Source organism: Fukomys damarensis, unplaced genomic scaffold (assembly GCF_012274545.1).
Source record: "Fukomys damarensis isolate Sample0158 unplaced genomic scaffold, DMR_v1.0_HiC HiC_scaffold_35, whole genome shotgun sequence".
Taxonomy (NCBI): domain Eukaryota; kingdom Metazoa; phylum Chordata; class Mammalia; order Rodentia; family Bathyergidae; genus Fukomys; species Fukomys damarensis.
The window spans coordinates 39,971,762-39,991,780 of NW_022900947.1; the positions used below are offsets into that span (position 1 = coordinate 39,971,762).

The following is a 20,019-nucleotide window of genomic DNA, read 5'->3' on the forward strand; positions in this document are numbered from 1 at the left end:
CAGCACCTATCTCACCTTAGAGCCCAGGCCTACATTCTTCTCACAGTGCCTGTCACTCCTGGGTAACAGTTTCATCAAAGGTTTCAGACAGACTTTCTGTTCTCCTTTGGCCCCTCAGCCCTTCTTCCTGGGAAGGAGGGAGGCAGGACATCCTAGTCCAAACCCCAGAGTTCACAGATGGTCAGCTGCAAACCCATGTTAGAAGTACTTGGCTCATCACCTTGGGTAAAACAGAGTTCACTGGCATCGTTAGCATGGGAAACATGTGCTAAGCATTATGCCCAGACCCTTACTTTTAATACAGACTAGAATCCATGCATGTCCCAAAGGACAAAGACTCAGATTCATGGCCCAAAGTATGTGACCTTTAAAAAAAAAATACCTGCTCTTGCCTCTTGCCCTGGTCATGACAGGAACCAAGATAAATACCAGGCTCCAAATTTCCTCTTACGAAATAATTGTGATATTATTGTGCACCCTTGATTGGGAACCTTAAGTGTTTTAACAGAGTTCCTCATGTGGAACATAGCCCAGTGCTGCCCATGAAGCTGTTCACATGCAGAATGCACAGGGACATGGCCACTGAAAGGGCCAAAGTAAGACGTAGGCAGGCAGAGCAGGTGCTGCCAGCCACCAAAGACACCGAGTCCACCATTGTTCTACTGCTAATGTGTGACTGGGCCAAAACGCTAGCAAACAAGTTACCTGGAAGGCACTAATTTTCTAAAATTTCCCTTTTTTAAGACAGCTAAAAACATTTCACATCTTCTCAAAGAACAGTTGGGCCTTGTCAGTTCCAGGACAGAGGAAATTCTAACAATCGTGGGTCAAACTGAGGAAACAAGCAGTGCTTACAAAGAGACCTGTTGGCGGGACCATGAGCCTCAGAGAAAGTGGTCATCAGCTCCTTCCTATATCTTGCACACACATAGGAAAGAAGCCAATCGCAAAAGGACAAATATTACAGCATTCTATTTTGTGTGAGGTATTTAAAAGCAGTCAAATCCACAAAGAGAAAGCACAGTGGTGGGTGCCCAGGGCTTGGAATGAGATTTCTTATTTAATGATGAGTTTGAATTTGAAAAGAAGAGAAATTTCTAAAGATTGAAGGTAGTGATGGTTGCACACAGTACTTAAAGCCACTGAACCATACAATCAGTAATGGTTAACAATAGTATATTTTATGCTATAATTATTTTATATTGAAACAATTAAAACCCCACAGATACATATACACGCAACACAGCTCCATCACCTGTTGTTTATTCCACTGATTCACAGGCATAAACACCTGGAATATGCCCCATTCTCAGTGGATACTTTCATTGGTTATAAAGAAACAAACAGGGAAACAGGCATCCTGTGGCACTTCCGGCACTAGAAGGCACCAGCCCTGCCTTCAGGACAGATAAGTTTCTAGTGCATCTGCAAGGGTGGCTTTCAGGCTTTTCTGATTTAGGGGAAGGGAAGGCCTACCTTGTCTGGAAGTGATGCTGGAGGTCACAGCGCTGCAGCACTTCAGTACAGTGCTCTGTGAAAGGGCAGGTGACTAGCAGCTTGTTGAGGAACTTGTTCACCAGGATGTTGGACTTCTTGCAGTGCTGAAGGACAATGGGCTTGCGGTCCACAGGGCAGAAGTCCTTCTCCAGCAGGAAGTTGGTGAGGCAGATGGTGCAGTAGGTGTGTCCACATGGAGTGTCCAGGGGGTCCAGCAAGGCCTGCAGGCAGATGTGGCATATGAGGTCATCGTCCACATCTTCCACATAGGTGTAGAAGTGGTTTTCTTCGGGGGAGTGGGCTTGGCCACACACCACACACAGGGGATCGGGCCTGGGATCTGGGTCATCGACAGCATCAGGCTGGATCATGGTTGTCTGGGAACAGTTCGACAGAAGACTCTGGAAAATGATGTTTCTTCAGGAGGAAGTCAAGATCTTCCAGGGGCCATCTGCAAGAGTAACAGAGAATGAGATGACTTATCTTTGCCTCACAGCACAAAGAAGAATTATCCTTACATCAGCAGGAAACTGCTGCCGAGGGACAGGAAACAGCTATGACGCAGAAAGCCAGGGGTTAGGGTTCACTATGTAGTGCCTGGCATGACCTTGGGTAGTGACTACTCAACATGCCCAGCTTTGCCATTTCCTCCAATGGGAACAATGTTTACTTGAACTTCCTCATGTTGGTTTGATAAAAATCATTTGAGTAATAATCTGTGAAATGCTGAGGGCCACTCAGAAGAAATATGCCCAAAGAAACGTAATCTGTTAACCAAATTAAACAGGTATGTGACCTGTAAAATTCTGTCCCATCAGAAAAGGGGCGGGGTGCATTAATGCTCTCTTCACTCTTTTACCTTATCTTTCCTCTCCAAAAATCATAAATTATAGGACATCACAGCCCTCATCTAAATAATCTGAGAGACAAGAGTTATTGGGCTTTCCTTTTTTTTGTTTTTTGGTGGTAGGAGCACTATTTTCTTACGCACGTATTTTACTCACTCACTTGTTCATTCATCATTGGTTTAGTAGGCTCTGGGCCCAGATTCAAATCCCATCATCACTGTGGGCCAGTGATTCCAGCTCCTAACTCTACATCTGCAAGGTGGAGATAATAAAGGACTACTTTCTAAGATGTATGTGAAGATTAAATGGCATGTTATAAAGTTCTTAGATTTGTGCCTACCATCTTTTTTTTTACTATCTGTTTATGGTAGTACTTGGTATTGAACCCAGAATCTTGCTACATATTAGACAAGGTCTCTGCTACTGAGTTACTACCCCAATCCTTTTTATTTTGAGACAGGATCTTGCTAAGTTGCCCCGGGCAGCCTCAAACTTGTGATCCTCCTCCAAGTAGTTGGGATTACAGTTGTGGCCCATTACACTTGGCTGGTGCCTTGCACTTATTAACTGTGCAATGAATAGTTGTTACTATCCTCACATGTTTTTGTTATAGAATTTTGTTTTCAGTCTAGCTCTACTGGCTAGGAAACTAAAAGATCTAATTTCCAGAAGGGGTCTTTTAACTTTGTTCTAATAGTACTGTTTATCGATTACAAATTTCCTTCGAACCAGTCGAACACTACCACTATATCTACTTTCCTCTGCCATAGATAGGGGTTTGAAGTAATGGAGCCTTTTGACATATTTGATTTACACCTAGTAAGCCTCTTGGATAGTCAGTCAATAGATATTTTTCAAGCAGCAGCTGTGAGGCAGGTAGTGGGCTGGACGTTGAGGCCTCCGAGAGAGCCAGGGGTAATGTGCCTCCACTCTCTCCGGGGAGTCCCAGTCTAGAGGCGAGGTGAACATCCACACAGCTAAGTAGAGGCCCAGGTAAGCAGTGCAAGTCAGGACTCTAGGTCAGTCTTCATGGTGAGTAAAAATCCTGCCTTTCCCTTACCCCCAACTCAACTTTCTTCTTTTCCAAAAGCAAATAAGAAGATCTTAAGCTTTCCACAAGAACATGAGTAACGTAACAGGAAACTAGCCACATGTGGAAATAGCATGGCAGTCATAAACTCTGCTACATTTTTCTTTTCCAAATAAAGTCTGAGGTTGTTTGTACAAACACAGCCTTATCTTAAAAAACAAAACAAAACGAAACGAAACACTGACTTCAAACTTTCATTGAGTCAGCTCCATTGTTTACATTTCTGTGCTGTGCGAGTGTGCCCAGAAGAACATCCTGGAGGAGGAGTTGAGGTTAAATGGTTGAATATGAAAACACTTAGAAATCACAGTATCTTATTCAGTGTCAGATGAGACCACAGAGGGCAGAGGTAGAGGGCACAAGGAAGGGTAAAGTGGTTTCCAGGAAGGCTGAAGGGGCTTCCAATAAGACTTCATGGGAAACTGCAGCTGCTATTTGTCCTCCAGGCTGATAGAAGTTTCTGGAACCTCACAGGAAATTCTTTAAGTGATGCCATAAATACGAAAACGGAAACAGGTCACCCAAAAGGTTATCACACACTGTGCAGGAAGGAAAAGCATTCACATGTAGTGAACTGAAGCTCTAGGCCAGTGGCAGTGAATCTATGGCACGCGTGTTGCAGTGGGCTGCTTGCATCACTGAAAGCTCTAAAAGGTTCATCATCACTGCTCTAGGTCTTTTGGTTTCCTTTGAAAGAGTTGGGTCTTGTATTCCCACATGCTCTGAGCCTGTCAGTTTTTTCTCATTCTCCTGAGTGCAAGAGTCTTGTAACAGGAGATCAGGTTGCAGGTATGGTGGTAACATTGAAAACACAGCTTCACCCATCTAAGTTATTCCCTTCCCAGATTTTGTGCTATTAATCTGTTTTCTAGAAGGCATAAGATGCCTCATAGTCTCCAATAGCAGTGAAGAAGGAGACAAGGGCGGACCCTTGCCCACCTGCTATCCTTTGGAGGTTTCACAAAGGCCCACAGGCTAAAAGCTTGGTCCCCAAGGTGGCGATGTTGAGAAGTGGGACCAGGTAGGAAGTCCTTGAGGATGTGTGCTCCAAAGGGTTTGTGGGACCTGGCCTCTCAGTCTCTGTTTCCTGCCTCACGAAATGAGCAGTTTTCCTCTGCCACATCCTGCCAACATGAGGTATCACCACTGCCAGCAGCCCAACGCAAAGGGGCTACCTGATCTTGGACTGGAATCTCCAGACTCATGGGTCAAAATAAACCTTCTCTTTTTATAAATGAATTGCTTCAAGTATTTCATTATAGTGATGGGAAGCTGACTAATGTCTTACTTCTCTTGCAACCAGTCCCAGGACTGCACTTATTTTACTGACACACTGGGTTCCTCATAATATTATGTTCAAGGAACCTTAGCTTAAGAAAAAGAAGAAACTATAAACCACCAAAATAGATAGCATAAAGTCTCTTCCACAAAGTTCTATGATCCTGTGCCAATTAAGAGCAGTGTTTTTGTTTGTTTTGTTTTTGATGGTTGAAAGTTTAGAAAGATCCCTTTTCTTTACTTCCTACAGCTTTGTGAGCATTTGCCATGTGCTAGGCATTGTATTAGGGATCTTATATTACATTATTTAATCCTCTCCAGCCCCAGAAGTGTGTGTTGTTTCTAATTTAACTGATGAGGAAACTAAAGCATGGTATATAAGTAACTTGCCAGCCACACCCAAGAATAAAACCACCAGGCAGGGCTGTCTGATGGTACTTTGTGCACCGAAGCATTCCACGCCCCTGTCTCCCTGCATCTTTCATGATAATGGCTAATCAGAATACCAATCACACAATTATCCAATAAAAAATTCCAGAGAAATCAGAAGGTTAAAAAATCTCTTTAGATTCATTTTACATATGTTGAAGATCCCACAAGGAAGAGATTCCTGGACTCTACTGAGCACAGGAAGGCCTGAGGCAGAATGGACGGAATGGGCTGGTGCACAGGTGGGCTTCAGCTCCATCTCCAACTTTTCTCCTTTCCCTTTTTAAAAAAAAATTAATTTTTTTGGTATATTTTAGGTATACAATATAATGACTTTCATCACTGGAGATTTGCACCTTTACATAATCTCTCTTCCTTCTTATTTTGCCCCTATTCCCCTGCACACCCTTCAACCCCTCCATCTCTCCCTATTTATAAAGACTTTGTTTCCTTATTTTTCCCTTTCTCACATTTTTTTCTTTTCCCTTCTTACCTTTCCCCTACCCCTCCCATTTCCCCTACTCCTTTAGACCTTTTCTTCCTTTTACACAATATCTATTGTACATTTTGATCCTTATTTTCACTTTTAGTTTTACACACCAGAGAAACTATATGATATTTACACATGTGTGTCCTATTAATTTCACTTTAGAGTATGGCCTCAATGTACATCTATTTAGCTATAATGCTTCTAATTTCTCATTTTTTATGGCTGAGTAGTACTCCCTTTATTTTTTAAAAAGCCACATTTTTAGTTGATGGGCAATTGGGCTGTTTCCATGTTTTAGCTATTACAAATTGTGCTGCTATGAACATGGGTGCACATATATCACTGTGGTATGATTCTTTCTTTGTGAAGATATCCAGCAAGAGAACAGCTGGATCAAATGGGATGTCTAATCCTAGTTCTCTGAGGTATCTCCATACAGACCTCCACAGTGGTTGCACCCATCTACATTCCCATCAGCAGCAGCTCCACCAGCATTTGTTATTGGTTGATTTCTTGATAGCAGCCATTCTTTGTGGGGTGAGGTGGAATCTCAGTGTTGTTTTCATTTGCATCTCTTGAATGACCAGCGATGTTAAACATTTTTTCATATATTTGCTATTTCTACTTCATCCTGTCCCCCTTTCTCTTTCCCTCCCTTTCTTTCTTTCTACTTCTGAGGCCAGTTTGAATTCCCTGGCACTTACCCATGTAGTAAACTAATTTCTTAATGTATTATTAATGTAAACACTGCTGTATATATTTTCTAAATTTACTTTAGACTAAATAAAGCCTATGTGAATAAAAACAGATTCTGAGCAGATTGACTGAACAAGCAGTTTGGCCTCTAAAGCAAAGACTTTAAAAAACATGATTATTATAATGTACCTGCCTGTTCTTTACAGTGCCTGTCTTTAAACACATATGTATCATGTTTTTAGACTTGGATAGGCCTTGCTACTGAGCTGAGATGAAATGATCAAAAACCATTGACAGATCAACTATTTTCTCCCCTGAAAAGCAAGGGAGGGCCTGTCAGCTTTGAGAGCAACATCCTAACAGGCTGAAGGGCAGGCAGGTCCTCTGGGGACTGAAGGTCATACTGTTACAACTAACCCTCCTGAGGTAACAGCCTGAATCCATTTGGAAGGGCAGAGCCTTTATGGCTTAATCACCTCTTATTGTCCTCATAACAGCACTTAAATTTCAATGAGAGCTCAGTGAGACCCTGAAACCACAGTACTGGCTGACAACAAAAATACAGACTAGGATGAAAGCAAGAAGGTGCTGCCTGTTGACTGAAAGGGTCTTGGCGATCATGTGTGCACCATAACAGATTTAAGACCTGCCCTTGGAATATAGCCTGTGTGGCAGTAGAAAAATTTCTGTATAAAACGACCTATTGGAACTACGGGGTCTCCAGTGTTCTATTGTCCTGCTAGTTCTCCCTTCAGAGCATGATAGTTTTGTGTGATGTAGTTGTTATAAGAAACCATACATGGAGGGCAGAGGTAAGGGGAAAAAATGAGAATCAAGACTTGTCATGTAGAGGTACAAGATCCCAACAATGAATGTAATTGTACTGTATCCCTAAAATGTACCAATAAACTCAATTAAAGCTGAAAAAAAAAAAGAAACCATACAGGAAAAAGCAACTGGATAAACATATTGTTTGTTATGCTGCCCTGGTAATCTGTTTCCTCCTATTAAAGAACCAGATTTGACTCTAAAGCAACAATGTAATTGTTGCCTGAGTCTGTTTTCCAACAATAGTAAAGGGATTCCCTATGATTAAAAAGACTTCAGGGTGGCTATGTGGCTTAGTGGTAGAGCACTTGCTTAGCATGTGTAAGGCCCTGGGTCCCATCTCCAGTATCACAAAAAATCAAATAAATACAAATAAAATTAAACAAAAATAAAATAAATCCACCATACTGATGGCAGTATACGGTGCGCTGTAACTTCAACCTTATCAAAGATGAGACACTGCAGCCACAGACTCTAAAATGAAAGTTTTCAGAGCTGGTCCTCAAAGGAAACAGGCCTTTATTATTTTAAAAAATAGATCATTCTGCCTCTGGTATTAATTCTATTGGTGCCGGAGGGAGTCTACATATTAAGCAAAAGTTTGCCTCTCTAGAACTCCTGTATACCCTCCATGGGGACAGTATTATCCCTAGAACCCTTCAGAGTACATCTAATTCCTTAAGTCTTTGAAGTACTAGAAAACAGATCTTATGTTCTCTTCCGGGATGAGCAGCCGTAAGATAATGCATTCAGGTTTCTAGACTCCATCAGCCTAACCAAATCTCTGCAAACTCCAGAATTTATCAGTGTCTCTCCTACAGTGTACAGGTAAGAGGAATTCCAATATGCCAGAAGCATCTGCTCCCTTGATCTAATCGTCAGAGATTCTAAAACTGCACCTGCTTTCTCAGTAGCAAAAGCACATCGTGTAGGCCAAGCAGAAGATGCTGTCTTGGGGTTTAGAGGCAACCATTCTTAGCATAGGGGTTGGGGAGAGGGAGAGAAAAAAGAAAAAAAAAATATACTATGTGGTAAGCCTTCGTATGTGAGGGCACTAATCCATGGATTTAACCATGTGTGGATAGAAAATATTTTTTTAAAATGTATTTGTACAAAACATGTATAGACATTTTTAAACCATTACATTATTTCCTGAAAACAAAAACAAAAACAATATAACAACTAGATAGTTGTTAGCACTAAACTGTATTAGGGATTATAAGTAAATCTATAGATGATTTATAGGGGATGATGTAGGAAAATTACATGTAGATACTGAGCCACTTTATATAAAGAAATTAAACCACCTGTGAATTTTGGTATCCATGGGGGGACCCTGGAGCCATTCTTACTGTGGCTATCAAGGGATGACAAAAATCTCTCTCCATATATATGGATCTTAAAGGTAATAAAACAGAAACCTAGAGGCTTTTAAAAGTATGAACACAGTTTAGAAAATGCAGCTATTAAATGGCATTAGGTAGATTTACATGACCAGAAGAACATCTTCAGTGGATAAACATTTATTCCCAGAATAAATGGTATTTGGAAAATTTGGGGCTCTCTTATTTCTGAGCATTCCTTTATTTTATTTCTTTGGTACCAGGGATCAAACTCAGGACCTTGCGCTTGCGAGGCAGGCGGTGGAACCACTGAGCTAAATCCCCGGCCCAGCATTCCTTTATTTTGATAAGCCTCATTTCAAAATGTACTGATAAAAAATAACACAAGAGAACTGGAGACCAATTAAGAAAATGATCAGGGATAATTTTTCCCACCCAAAGCACAAATAATCATTAATCTTCACTTAGAGTCTCTAATAAATGAGAAATCTCAGTAAAAGGCCAAGAAGGGCTTTTGGGAAGAATTGAGAGCTCAAGCAGCTCCTCAAAAAAAACAAAATCAAAAACAAAATACAGAAGTACTCAAAAAGGAAAGTGTCCAAGGAGGTGACATTGTCACCCCGGATCTTCATACTTGTCCCCTGACCCTCGGACTGGGGAGGAGTGTCTGCCGGAAAGCCTTGCTTATGGAAAATTCCTCTTTGCAACGATAACAATGTTCAGAAAAATCCACTGGAACACATTCCCAGATCACAGACAAATTTATCCCACAGTGCTGTGCTGAGCCAAGTAGCAGCCTGAGGCAAAAGGGAAAAGTGCATCTTGATATACACGTTTCTGTGTATTTTTTAATGGCTAATTTTGTCCTGATTATTACAGTAGTTGGAAAAATATGGAAAACAGAATAGGCATATTAAAAATTACATCATTTAAAATGTAAGTATCTCATTTATACTGAAAACAGAATTTTAAAAACAGTTTTACGGTCCTGATTTTTAAAGAAAGCAAATTCATCAATATTTTCAAAAGCTACCTCTTTGCTCTTCTCATTTTTGAGAAAATGTGGTGTTCAACAATTTCCCTTGACTAATGATCTTAAATAATTCCTAAATAACCTGGGCTTACTGATCTTGTCTTAAAATAAAAATTTAAATATATTTGATCTTTTGCTTATCGTGGATTTTGTGCACTGATTTTGATTTTTAAAAAGACTGCATTAACTTCATAATTACTTGGGTTTTTGGCACCTTACATTTTGCACCCCAAGGTGAGTACCTCACTTGCCTCACCTTGATCATGGCCTTGTCACTATTATTTTTAGAATCCCAAGCAGAGAAAGCAAGATGTCAAATCTCTGGTTTGGATCCAGCTCTGGTATCAACCACCTTTGTGGGTCTCCACGTTACCCTTTTACTTGACCCAACTGCCTGCCGGGTCAGTGACAAAACTGTAGAATTACCAACACTTCTCGGGCGTGCCACTAAATTTTAACCTGGGTCTAAACTGCTGTAACTCCGCCTGATTGCTGTACTTGATAGAGACACCAGGTGAGCAGTTCACTGATGGGATCATGAAGATTTGCTTCAAAACAAGAGGAAAGAAGTGTAACCTGAGCCAGTTTCCACAGAAGACTACAAAATAATCAGATACTGTAAGAGCTTTGCTTCAGGAGTACATAGGAGCCCAGTCAAGCAGTAAAAACTTCTCTCCAGATAGGACTAGACATAGAATGTGACATTTGATAGACAGTGTGAGGCTCTGTTCTACTGTAGAGGTGTTTCCTTTGTAATTGATCATGTATTAAAGTTCAAAATCTTTTAATCCCTTTAAAACATCCCAATGTTTTACAGCATGTGTCAAACACATCCAAGCTATCCCTATGCCAGATGACTTCCCAGTTAACTTTTAGCTTTGAGAAACTGAACTTGGGCTGGGAGCAATGACACATGTCTGTAGTTCCAGCACTTGGGAGGCTGAAGCAAGAGGATTTCTTGAACCCCTGAGGTTGAGACCAGTCTAGACAGCACAGTGAGACCTTCAAACAGAAACTAAGCTCTATAAGGGTGGGTGGTTGCTTAGCTGGTTTCAAACCTGTCATGAGTCTATGCCTCAGTGCATAGACCACAGTCAGGAAACCATCTTGAGCAGAAAAACCTCTTGGGTAACCAAATGGGCCAGTAACAGTAATTCCTTCCTACAGTGTTCCCATCTTTCTAAAAGCAGGGATGTGGGTCTCACTACTGCCCTGGCCCTGACTATAACTTTTAGATTGCTGAGGGGAAAGCACCTGCTAAAGTTAGGACAAAAATGTGCCATTGAGTTTTTTTTTAATAAATAAAATTTGAGCTGGTGAACTCAAATACACAAAAGGTGAATGTGCTGTGGGCTGTTTCTCATCTTGTAGACTTGTATGCAACTGGGAAGAACTGGGTGTGTTAGGGATCTAAATAAAAAAGAGACACCCATGCTGCCTGCCTTGCAAGTGCAAGGACCTGAGTTCAATCCCTAGTACCAAAAAAAAAAAAAAAAAAAAAAAAAAAAAAAAAAAAAAAAAAAAAAAAAAAAAAAAAAAAGTCAGCCATGGGATTGAATCAAGAGCCATAATTGGGGGTAGTGGGTATATACATCACAGAGGAGAGGCCAGGAGCTGTTGCTCACAGGCTGCTGCAAAGGTTGAGGTCAGCTCTGCTTTTCCTTGACAACTAAATCAATGATTTCAAAGAAGGAGTAAGTGACTTCATTAATGAAATCTTTGTGAAACACTCACCTGCATAGTGCCTCCAACACTAAAAAAGCAGCAGCAAAAAACAAAACAAACAAACAAAAACAACAACCCACAAGGGGATCTTTAAAAAGGCCAGAAACATGTCAAGAAATTATAGAAAAACTGTGACCTAAAAAGAGACAGTGTAATACATCTGGAGTCAATAACTGAACACAGATATTCAGAAAATGGGGAAATGAGAGAAAGTGCTTAATAAAAAGAGTCTGAAATGGCTAGCCAATTAGATAGAAGTTTTGGAAGCCACAGCAGACCTTTCAGAAGCAGGTTAGAGAAAAGCTTTGCCTCTCTTGACAGGAGATCTTTTTAAAAAACAGCCAGGGTTTATGGAGACAATAACAAGAAGAGAGATATTTGAACTCTCAACATTTCCCTACTATTTCCATTCTATAGGTGTTCACCAATTGCATAATCCACCCATGGCATTTGTCTTAAACTTAATGGAATTTCCTTAGGTAATTCAATTTTATCATCACCAAGTGTAAGTCTAATTAGAAAAACAGAGCTTACACATAAAAAATGTGGGTGACATAATACAAGTATGACAATAATACTTAATGAGGAGTTTGAAAACACAAGATGACACGTGTTAATATGAGTGTACAGGAGCCTAAACATGCATCGCTCTATTCAAAAAAGGCCACATGACTGACAAAAGTAGTCATAAGCAAGTTATGCAAATCATCTCAACAGTCAGCTATGATGTATTTAGACCTCCCCATCATGCGCCATGCTCTGTGCCATTAAAAGGCTATTGAAGAATATTCTTGGAGAGTTTCTACTCTGTTGTTGGTGAAGGCTTTTGTGTTCCTGTGACAAATGATCAACTCAAGAAGCAGAGAGTCACTTGAAAATAATGACAGAATTTAAATCTGCATGTTATAATTCATACTTGTGATGTTAAAAAAAAAAGTCCCTATTTAATGGGATAGAAGCTGTTGTTACTGTTAGATGCTGTTACTGTTAGACTAGTGTCAACCCACCATGTTAGAGGATTTGGCTGTCTGGGCAAGGAGGACAAGTTCCTTTAGAAAGGCAGAGGAAGATGGGGAGGGGTGTAAAGCACAGGAAAAAGGAACATTATAAAAACTGCAGATCTGAAGTTTGGAGTTCAGCTCATCTACCTTCTGTCTGGAGCATGAATTTTTTTCTCATTTTCTTTTTAGAATAATAAAATAAAAACAATGACTACTTTCGATGAGCAGTTTGTTACTTGCAAGATATATGTGCTACTGAAAAAAATATCCTTTGTCTTTCATTCATTCATTCATTCATTCATTCATCTAACTACTCACCTGCCAACCCATCTATCCATCTGAGCTGAAAAAAATATCCTTTGTCTTTCATTCATTCATTCATTCATTCATTCATTCATCTAACTACTCACCTGCCAACCCATCTATCCATCTGGCAAACACATACCAGGCACAAAATGGTAACATTCAGTAACATGGAACTCATCAACCCAATAGGCAGTGTTCTGCATATATAGACAACTCTAATTCATGAAAAGCTCTTCCTCATATGAATTTGAAATGTGCCTCTGTGTAACTAGCCAATAGGCCAGCGTGGTGTCCCTTTGTCACACAGAAAGTAATGGATAGGAAAAAAAATGGCAACTGTAGGAAGCCTGCAGGAATAACCACAATTTCTGCTCCTGATTTCAACTCAGTGCAGTCTTTTATACTTGGAAACTTTCAGTTTTCATTGCAAGGCCCATTCTTCTGGGCTAGGAGATGGTTAAATCTCATTAACTCCAAAATAGTGATGCAGTCTTCCCTCCAAAGAGTTTTGCAAAGCTCTTAATAGTTTGGAGGCACTGTCAGAGGACAATAAAATTTGCCACCCACATAAAAGTGAGTCTATGCAATGCCAGCTCATAAACACTAAGAATAGTTCCATAATACCAAGAAGTCCAGGGATACCCAGGTGGTGAGGAGCACCCATTTGAGAGCATCCGTGACATATCCTGTCTTAGCAGCGTCTTATAGATAGTCTCTCAAGTGGCCAAAATCCCAGGATGCTCATTTTCTTTACCTTATGTGAGGAGTTCAAATATACAAAGGAGATTGTGGCTGAGGTCAGGGAGAAGACGAGACTGTACAGTGGAACTGGACCTGCTGCTTCAGGAGGCTCTGCGCTGTCCCTCACAGCACAGACTCCCACTGCCCATTGGTCTGAATAAAGCAGGAATCACCCTGGCAGCTACCCTGACCTACAATGTCAAGATAAACCAGGTAATCTCCATTGGCAGGTTTTCCTTCTACGCCTTTCTGGAAATCCGTTTTGTTCAGTCTTTGGCCCTCTACCTACTACTCATCATTAAATCCAGTATGACCAAAGAGCCTAACTGTAGATAATATAGCATTTTTTTCTGTCATAACATAACAATAGTTAACATTTATGGAGCATTTATTATATGCCAGCCACTTTATCCAATTCAATTGGTGGTCACATTAGTGCTAAGTTGGGTACATATTCCAATTTCCAGATAATCAAACCAAGACAAAGAAATTTTAAGTACCTTCTGTAAGCTTGTGATTACATGGCATAGCTGGGCCTCAAACAAGATCATCTTGATTCACCCATCATGCCTTCCTTTCAGAAAAATAGCACTAGATGTGTGCCAAGTTGCCAGTCTACACATTTTACATATTTCAACTCATTTCATCTTCATGACAATCCTATTTTACTGCTGAGTAAAGCATATTAAAGACTGTCTCAGGGCACACAGGAAGCACATGGTGGAATTGAGTTTTGAACCTAGGTAGTCGGATGGCAGAGGCCAGATCATTATTTTAGAGTAGCAGTACTATTCCACCTAGAACTCAATGACCAAGATTAAGATTTCCTAGGGAGCCACTGCCCACTCACTCCAGTTTGAGCCATTCACCTTGGTGGAAAGCCCACCTAGCATCTGTTGTAAGGACAGAGTTGTAAAGTAGTAAAGAGAGTTGTAAAATACACCTTTTTAGCATCTTTTGAGGGGTAGGTAGGGAATGTAGACAAGGAAACTAATGTGTGGGGAGGTTGAGATTCTTTTCTATAGTCCCCTAAACCAGCTAGCAGTAGGTTTCAAATGAAAACCTATAATCCTCAATCCAATAGTTGCTGGCTCTTATGTGATGAAAATTGTGCTACCCTTTGGGGGCAAAGTAAGACCAGGAGAAGCTACCAGGGGCCTACAAACGCATCTGACTTTATGCAATGACTTAAGGTCATTAAAGGGCATAGCATTTCTGCTAAGGAGGCAACCGTATTGAACAGATCCATGAGCTTCCCTTCCATGGTAAAGTGCAGGCCCAAACTGATTGCACCTGATGCAGTGATATGGCATCTGTGCACCCAGAATGGGGTAAAGCATTCCTATCTGTAAGACTAGAGCAACCAAGTGCCCAGTCCACCCTGAAGATGGTAGAGCTGAATACAGGGCTGCCTGCCAAGTCAGATTACTGCAAATAAAAAGACATTCCCCCTAAAGCCTGTGGCTCTGTTGTGAAAGCCTACAGATAGAGAAGTAAGGAATACTCGACTTCCCAAAGGCTTTGCCTACAGTCAGTGGGGACATGGCTGCTGGCTCTTTTAATGACATCACATCCTTTAAGTATTTCTCCTTCCTCTTGCCTGTTTTACTTCTCCAACTGTTAGCAATGGAGTTACTTACAAGAATTTCAAAAACAAGAACAAGCGAGGTTCCAAACAGTTGCAACCACAGATCTTTTATTCCTAGAGGCTCAGACCACATCCTCCAAGCATCCATGAAAATTCCTGTACAAAAGATGGCCTGTGGCTGCATTTGGCCCTGCACTGGCATCAGGCACTGGCTCCTTGAAGCTACACATGTTAGCTACTTCCTTTACTTCTCATGGCCACATTGTATTATAGGAATATTATATTATATCATATTATAGGGATTACTAACTCTTGTCCTATTGATGAAGTCATTGAGGGCCAGAGAAACTAAGTAAATACTCAAGGATGTCAGTGGAAGAGATTGTATATTTTCCTTCAGATCTTATGTCCACTAGAACCAAGGGATGGAGTTACCACAGGAACAATGGATGGCACTCATGGGCAAGTTATCCAACAAATCAACTACTTTCCAGATACTCTAAATTCAAGTCTGACTCTTTTTTGTTTGTTTGTTTCTTTCTTCCCTTATATTACAGGGCATAATGTGCACTGCTTTGGTTTTTTTAACAAGCAGACACAATGATGTGTAGTGATGAAATGATTTATTTAATTATAAGTTAACCTTCATGAAAAGAACTAATCAGCCCATAGTAAGTTAGAGAGAATACAATCTTGTGGAGAAGCCCAGACTCTAGAGACATATTTTTATCCAGAAGATTCAATACACAGATCTTTCTTCTGACAAAGCTCTGAATTAAGTGAGAATGGTATTAAGGTATAAGCAAAGCAGTCACTTCTTCCAAAGATATAAGTTCAGGAGAAAATATAAACACAAAGTTCATTTAAAGGAGAACATCATGAGCTTTCTAGGAGCAGGAGAAACACTGGCAATAAGAGCAAGGCAGCTTCTTTTTGATAAGAAACAACTTTTTGTCTCAGGAAGTTTCCTCAGCATGTTTCAAATCATACTTTGATTTTCTAGGTGTATAAATAGAAACATAATTCTTAACAAATTATGCCCAATTTAACTACTAACTTAAATCTCAGGGGAAAAAAACAGCTAATGAAAGAATCCAGAATAAATTGCCTCACAGTTTTATTTTTCTCCTCAGCTTTTCCAGCTGCTCTCAGTAGGAATATGATATATTTTTTTCCTTTTGCTAGCAACAGTATTGTGGCTGCTGGGTTGTCAAGAACAGAAGTAGCCCAGGCCGGGTGGTCAAGATTAAGAGCACAAAAATGGATTTGAGAGGTAAAATTACAAGTCATGCATGCCTCAGCAGAACAACTGCTTTGGTATATTTGCTATTAAAAAGAGACCAAAAAACTTCCAGAAAATTAAAAATTTTGAAAATGTAAACTGCCTGCAGTTGCATTCTTGTGGCCCTGAAGGAATAATCTTTACTTTAACCAAAGGTCATCAAGCAGCCAGACTCGGCCTGACGGTAAACAATTCTAATCTAGGCTGCAAAACATTTGTGAAAGTGTGTTCAACAAAGAGCAAAGAAAATTCAGACTTTTTTTCAGAGACAAAAAGGGGAAGAAAACTGGAGGGGCATTTCTAAATAGGGCAACAGAATCTATCTGTCTGAGGAACAGACTTTCTCAAGAAAACAAAATCCTGAATATTGCACAGGCTCAGGTCAAAATTGCTACAGGTGAGATGAATACATGAAAGCAAGACAAAATAAGGCCAAAAATAAAACCAAAAACACAACAGGCAAATATGAGGTAACTCTAAATTCTGTTGGTCCTGAGACCTCCAGGCCCCATTAAAGAGGCTGAACAGGTCTACACTGTTACGGTACATTTCAGAAACTCTCCACTCCACTCCTCTCCTCTCCAGGGTTTTATAAAATCAGATCAACTTTCCAGACAAGCAGAGGCCGGACTAACAATTAGGAGAAACAAAAAGGATTAAATATCTGGCCTGGGAGAACTTTGCTGTGTAACTAGAATGTGAAAGACATCCTCTTCTCTTTGCCAAAGAGCTTCGCAGAGAGCTCAGCTATTTTGCTTATATTTTTCATTCAAATCCCTTGATCAGATCCCTTAGAGGCCAGTGGCCTGAATGCCACAACAGAAAAATGGAGAGTTTCAGCTCACCTTTTTAAGTGTCTGTCTGGGGCTCTCAAAGCAGCAGCAACTGAGCAGCTCTCATCCCTTGTGCTTGAACGAAGCAGACTGTTGGGCAACCTCAACAGTGGCCAGGCTTAACTTTGGCTTACAAGTGCCTGAAGGAAGAAGGCATTGGTTGGTTCAGAGCAGGAAATAGGTGACAGCACGGAAGCATGGACAGATAAAGCAGTGCCTAGACCTTAGCGACTGAAACAGTCAGCAGGTCCTGCCCACTTGTCGTTTACCTGGATACCTGCAAGCAGGTAGGCGGAGTCTCTCTGAGGACAAATGAATCAGTTAGAGCAATTTGCTAGATGGGATTTACTTTCTTTCCTGAGCACAGCACGTGTCCAGCCCTGTGTAAAGATCCGGACTGTTTGGCCGGATGTTTCCCAGACCCTCCCAACCCTCACGAGGCCAATACAGGAGTTAAAAGCGAAATTGAAACACCAAAGCAAGACAGTGATCAAGTGGGCACGAAAAGAAAGCATGTATGAATATTCACTGATTAGAGAGATTTGAGATTTAGTCCGTATGCTTTTTTTAGGGGTCTACTTGAATCCCAGGGGCAGCTCTGTTCCAGTATTACAACAATTGGAGGTGATAGTTCAAATTAAATTCTTAAAAATCTAAATATGGTATTTGTTGGCTGTGTTAAAGTCATTTTCAAATGCTCCTCACGCCCGGCATTTTAATTCCCTGTTCAAGCATTTGTAACACTTTGGCTATTCCTACCTGGGCTTGTTGGCAGTTAGAGTCACACGGTGCTTACAGTTCCCCATAGGCCTGCAATTAGGAGCATTTTAAATGATTCAGATTTGGATGATAGCACAGTAATAAGGCAATGTTGTCTGCTGTGAGGGCCAAGAAGGAGGAGTCAGAGTTATTTTGGTCCCAAGCTTGGTGTGTGACCCTGGGCTTGTCACTGGTGCTTCAGTTTTACCAGAAGGACAGGGAGGCTCACGCCTCCACTCAGCCTGGACCGGAGCCTGCTGGGAGCAGCCTGGCTGACTGTTAAGCTCTGTGGAATCCTGCGAGGGCTGTAAACAACTCGTTTCATCCTACTGAATCGCTGTCATTTCTGTGACCGGCATCCAGCATCCCTGGACACTTTATTCACTGTCTGGAACGTGCTCCCGGAGGATACTGGGGAGGTTTCCGCCCCGCCGTGGACTGTCTGCGTGTCCGGAGAGGTTTCCTTCCCCTCGAAGGCGATAAATGCTGAACACTCCCCACCTCGGACGGACGGACGGACGGACGGACGGACACACACACACACACACACACACACACTTCCTCCTGACCGTGGGAATGTTTTTGGTCCATGCGTTCTAAATCCTGTACTGTTCAGAGATGGGGGTCAGGGGCTCGGGCAGTTGGCATTTGGGCTGGGTGGGGCGGGTAGAAAAAGGACAAGGAAAGGAAATCTAGATCCCCTTCCCTGGGCCTCCAGAGTGGCAGCAACCAGTCATTCAATAGCTGGTAAAACAAGGGGGAGGTGGGGGAAGAAGGGGAGGAGATTGTTCCCGGGACAGGTGAGGCACGGAGCAGGCCCTGGCTCCTCCACCTGCGAGAGAGCTGGCTCCCTCCCCGCGTCCGCCCGACTGGCCCGTGCAACCTTCCGGCACCTGGGAACTCGGGAGTTTAGAGGAGCGTTGGGAATTTAACTATGCACATTTTATCCAACAGAAACTAAGGTAGGTGTAGCTACCTTCTTTATTATTGAAAGCAAAAGAACCAATCAAAGCATAACAAAACAAAAAAAGGTGAAAAAAACCTTTACACGCTGGTCTTTCAGGAAAACGGATCAGCCCACCAAAACAAAGGCTTCTTCTTTTCGCAACCTAGCGGGGGTCCCCAGGGACTGGGGAGGGAGGGCGGGCGAGGCGCCAGCCCTCCAAATCCTCCGGAAGGCCCCGCCCCAGCCGCCCCGCCCCCCTCAGGCTGTCAATCACTCCTGACCTGACGGAAGGTACCGGATCCTATTAGGGAGGAGGAGTCCGGCTTGGGCGTGGCAGATGCCGCGCAAATCGTTGTGCAGCAAGGAACCGTGTGTAGAACTTCGCAGAAGGACGCGAGACGTTGGGGTTCCACTTGCTGTGGTCACTAACACAAGAGAGAGGGAGAAAGGGAGGAAGGGAAGAAAGGAGAAAGGAAAACAAGAGAGTGGGTTAAACTTGGAGTAGAACTGAGGTCAGGGACTCTAGGCTGTTTAACAGGTGAGCCATCCTAAGGCAGAAGTTTTTTGGTGCTCCTGGATTTAGAATGATCTTCAAAGGTTAAGAGAAACATTAACATGAGATCCATTCCATTAGGACGGTTACATTATCATGGAAATATTTTTAAATTATCAGAGGAATGATGAAAATAAAAGTCATAAAAACTAAAAGGAAGTACTTACCAGGTGTCACTTGCTATTCTAGGCAATTATGTAGCAAGTCTATAGGTTAGGTGCCAGTACCATTTGCTACAGCTGGGGAAACACAGGGCTAGAAAAGCAGAGAACTTGGCTGAGGATGGCTCAACCAGCAAGTGGCTGGGCCTGAGCAGTTTTTAACGAGGGCTCTTTTTAACCACAGGGAAGAAAGGGGGGAAGGTTCTGACTGGGTGCTCACTGGATAAGGTTCTAGACAGTACTTCAGCCTCTTCCGGTCCATTATTCAGAAGGAAGTGCCTCGTGGAAGCTGGGGAATGTCTATGAAGGAAGGAATGTGTTCAATTGCAAATTAATGAGTAATCTGGTTTATATATGACGTACAATTACATATGCCTTTGTGCATGAGATACACTAGGAAATTTATCACTCCTGGGGATATTCTTGAAATTGTTTTTTGGGAGCTTGTCAGATCAACACCAAGAAGGAAGGTCAGCTTAAAGGATCCCTCAAGAATGACCAGTTGTGGCTGGGTGTGGTTGGCACATGTATATAATTTCAGCTATTTAGAAGGCTGAGGCAGGAGAAGGCAAGTCTGGGAAAATTTGTAATA

The 20,019-nt window shown here is 41.7% G+C and overlaps 1 protein-coding gene across 3 annotated transcripts in view; it reads right to left on the bottom strand.

Annotated features, from left to right (window-relative positions):
• Lnx1 (ligand of numb-protein X 1) overlaps positions 1-17,845 on the bottom strand; it is a 109,269-nt gene extending 91,424 nt beyond the window's left edge. Inside the window, exons 1-3 of one of the 3 annotated variants that reach the window (XM_010640262.3) lie at positions 17,768-17,845; positions 17,021-17,148; positions 1,477-1,948 (exon numbers count right to left, since the gene is read on the bottom strand). In XM_010640262.3, the coding sequence (XP_010638564.1) occupies positions 1,477-1,868 (392 nt within the window). In that variant the 5' untranslated portion in view covers positions 1,869-1,948; positions 17,021-17,148; positions 17,768-17,845. Of the gene's footprint in view, positions 1-1,476; positions 1,949-17,020; positions 17,149-17,277; positions 17,393-17,767 lie in introns of those variants that run through there. The other 2 variants (XM_010640261.3, XM_010640263.3) reach the window with 2 other exon arrangements.
• Between the last annotated feature and the right edge of the window lie 2,174 nt (positions 17,846-20,019).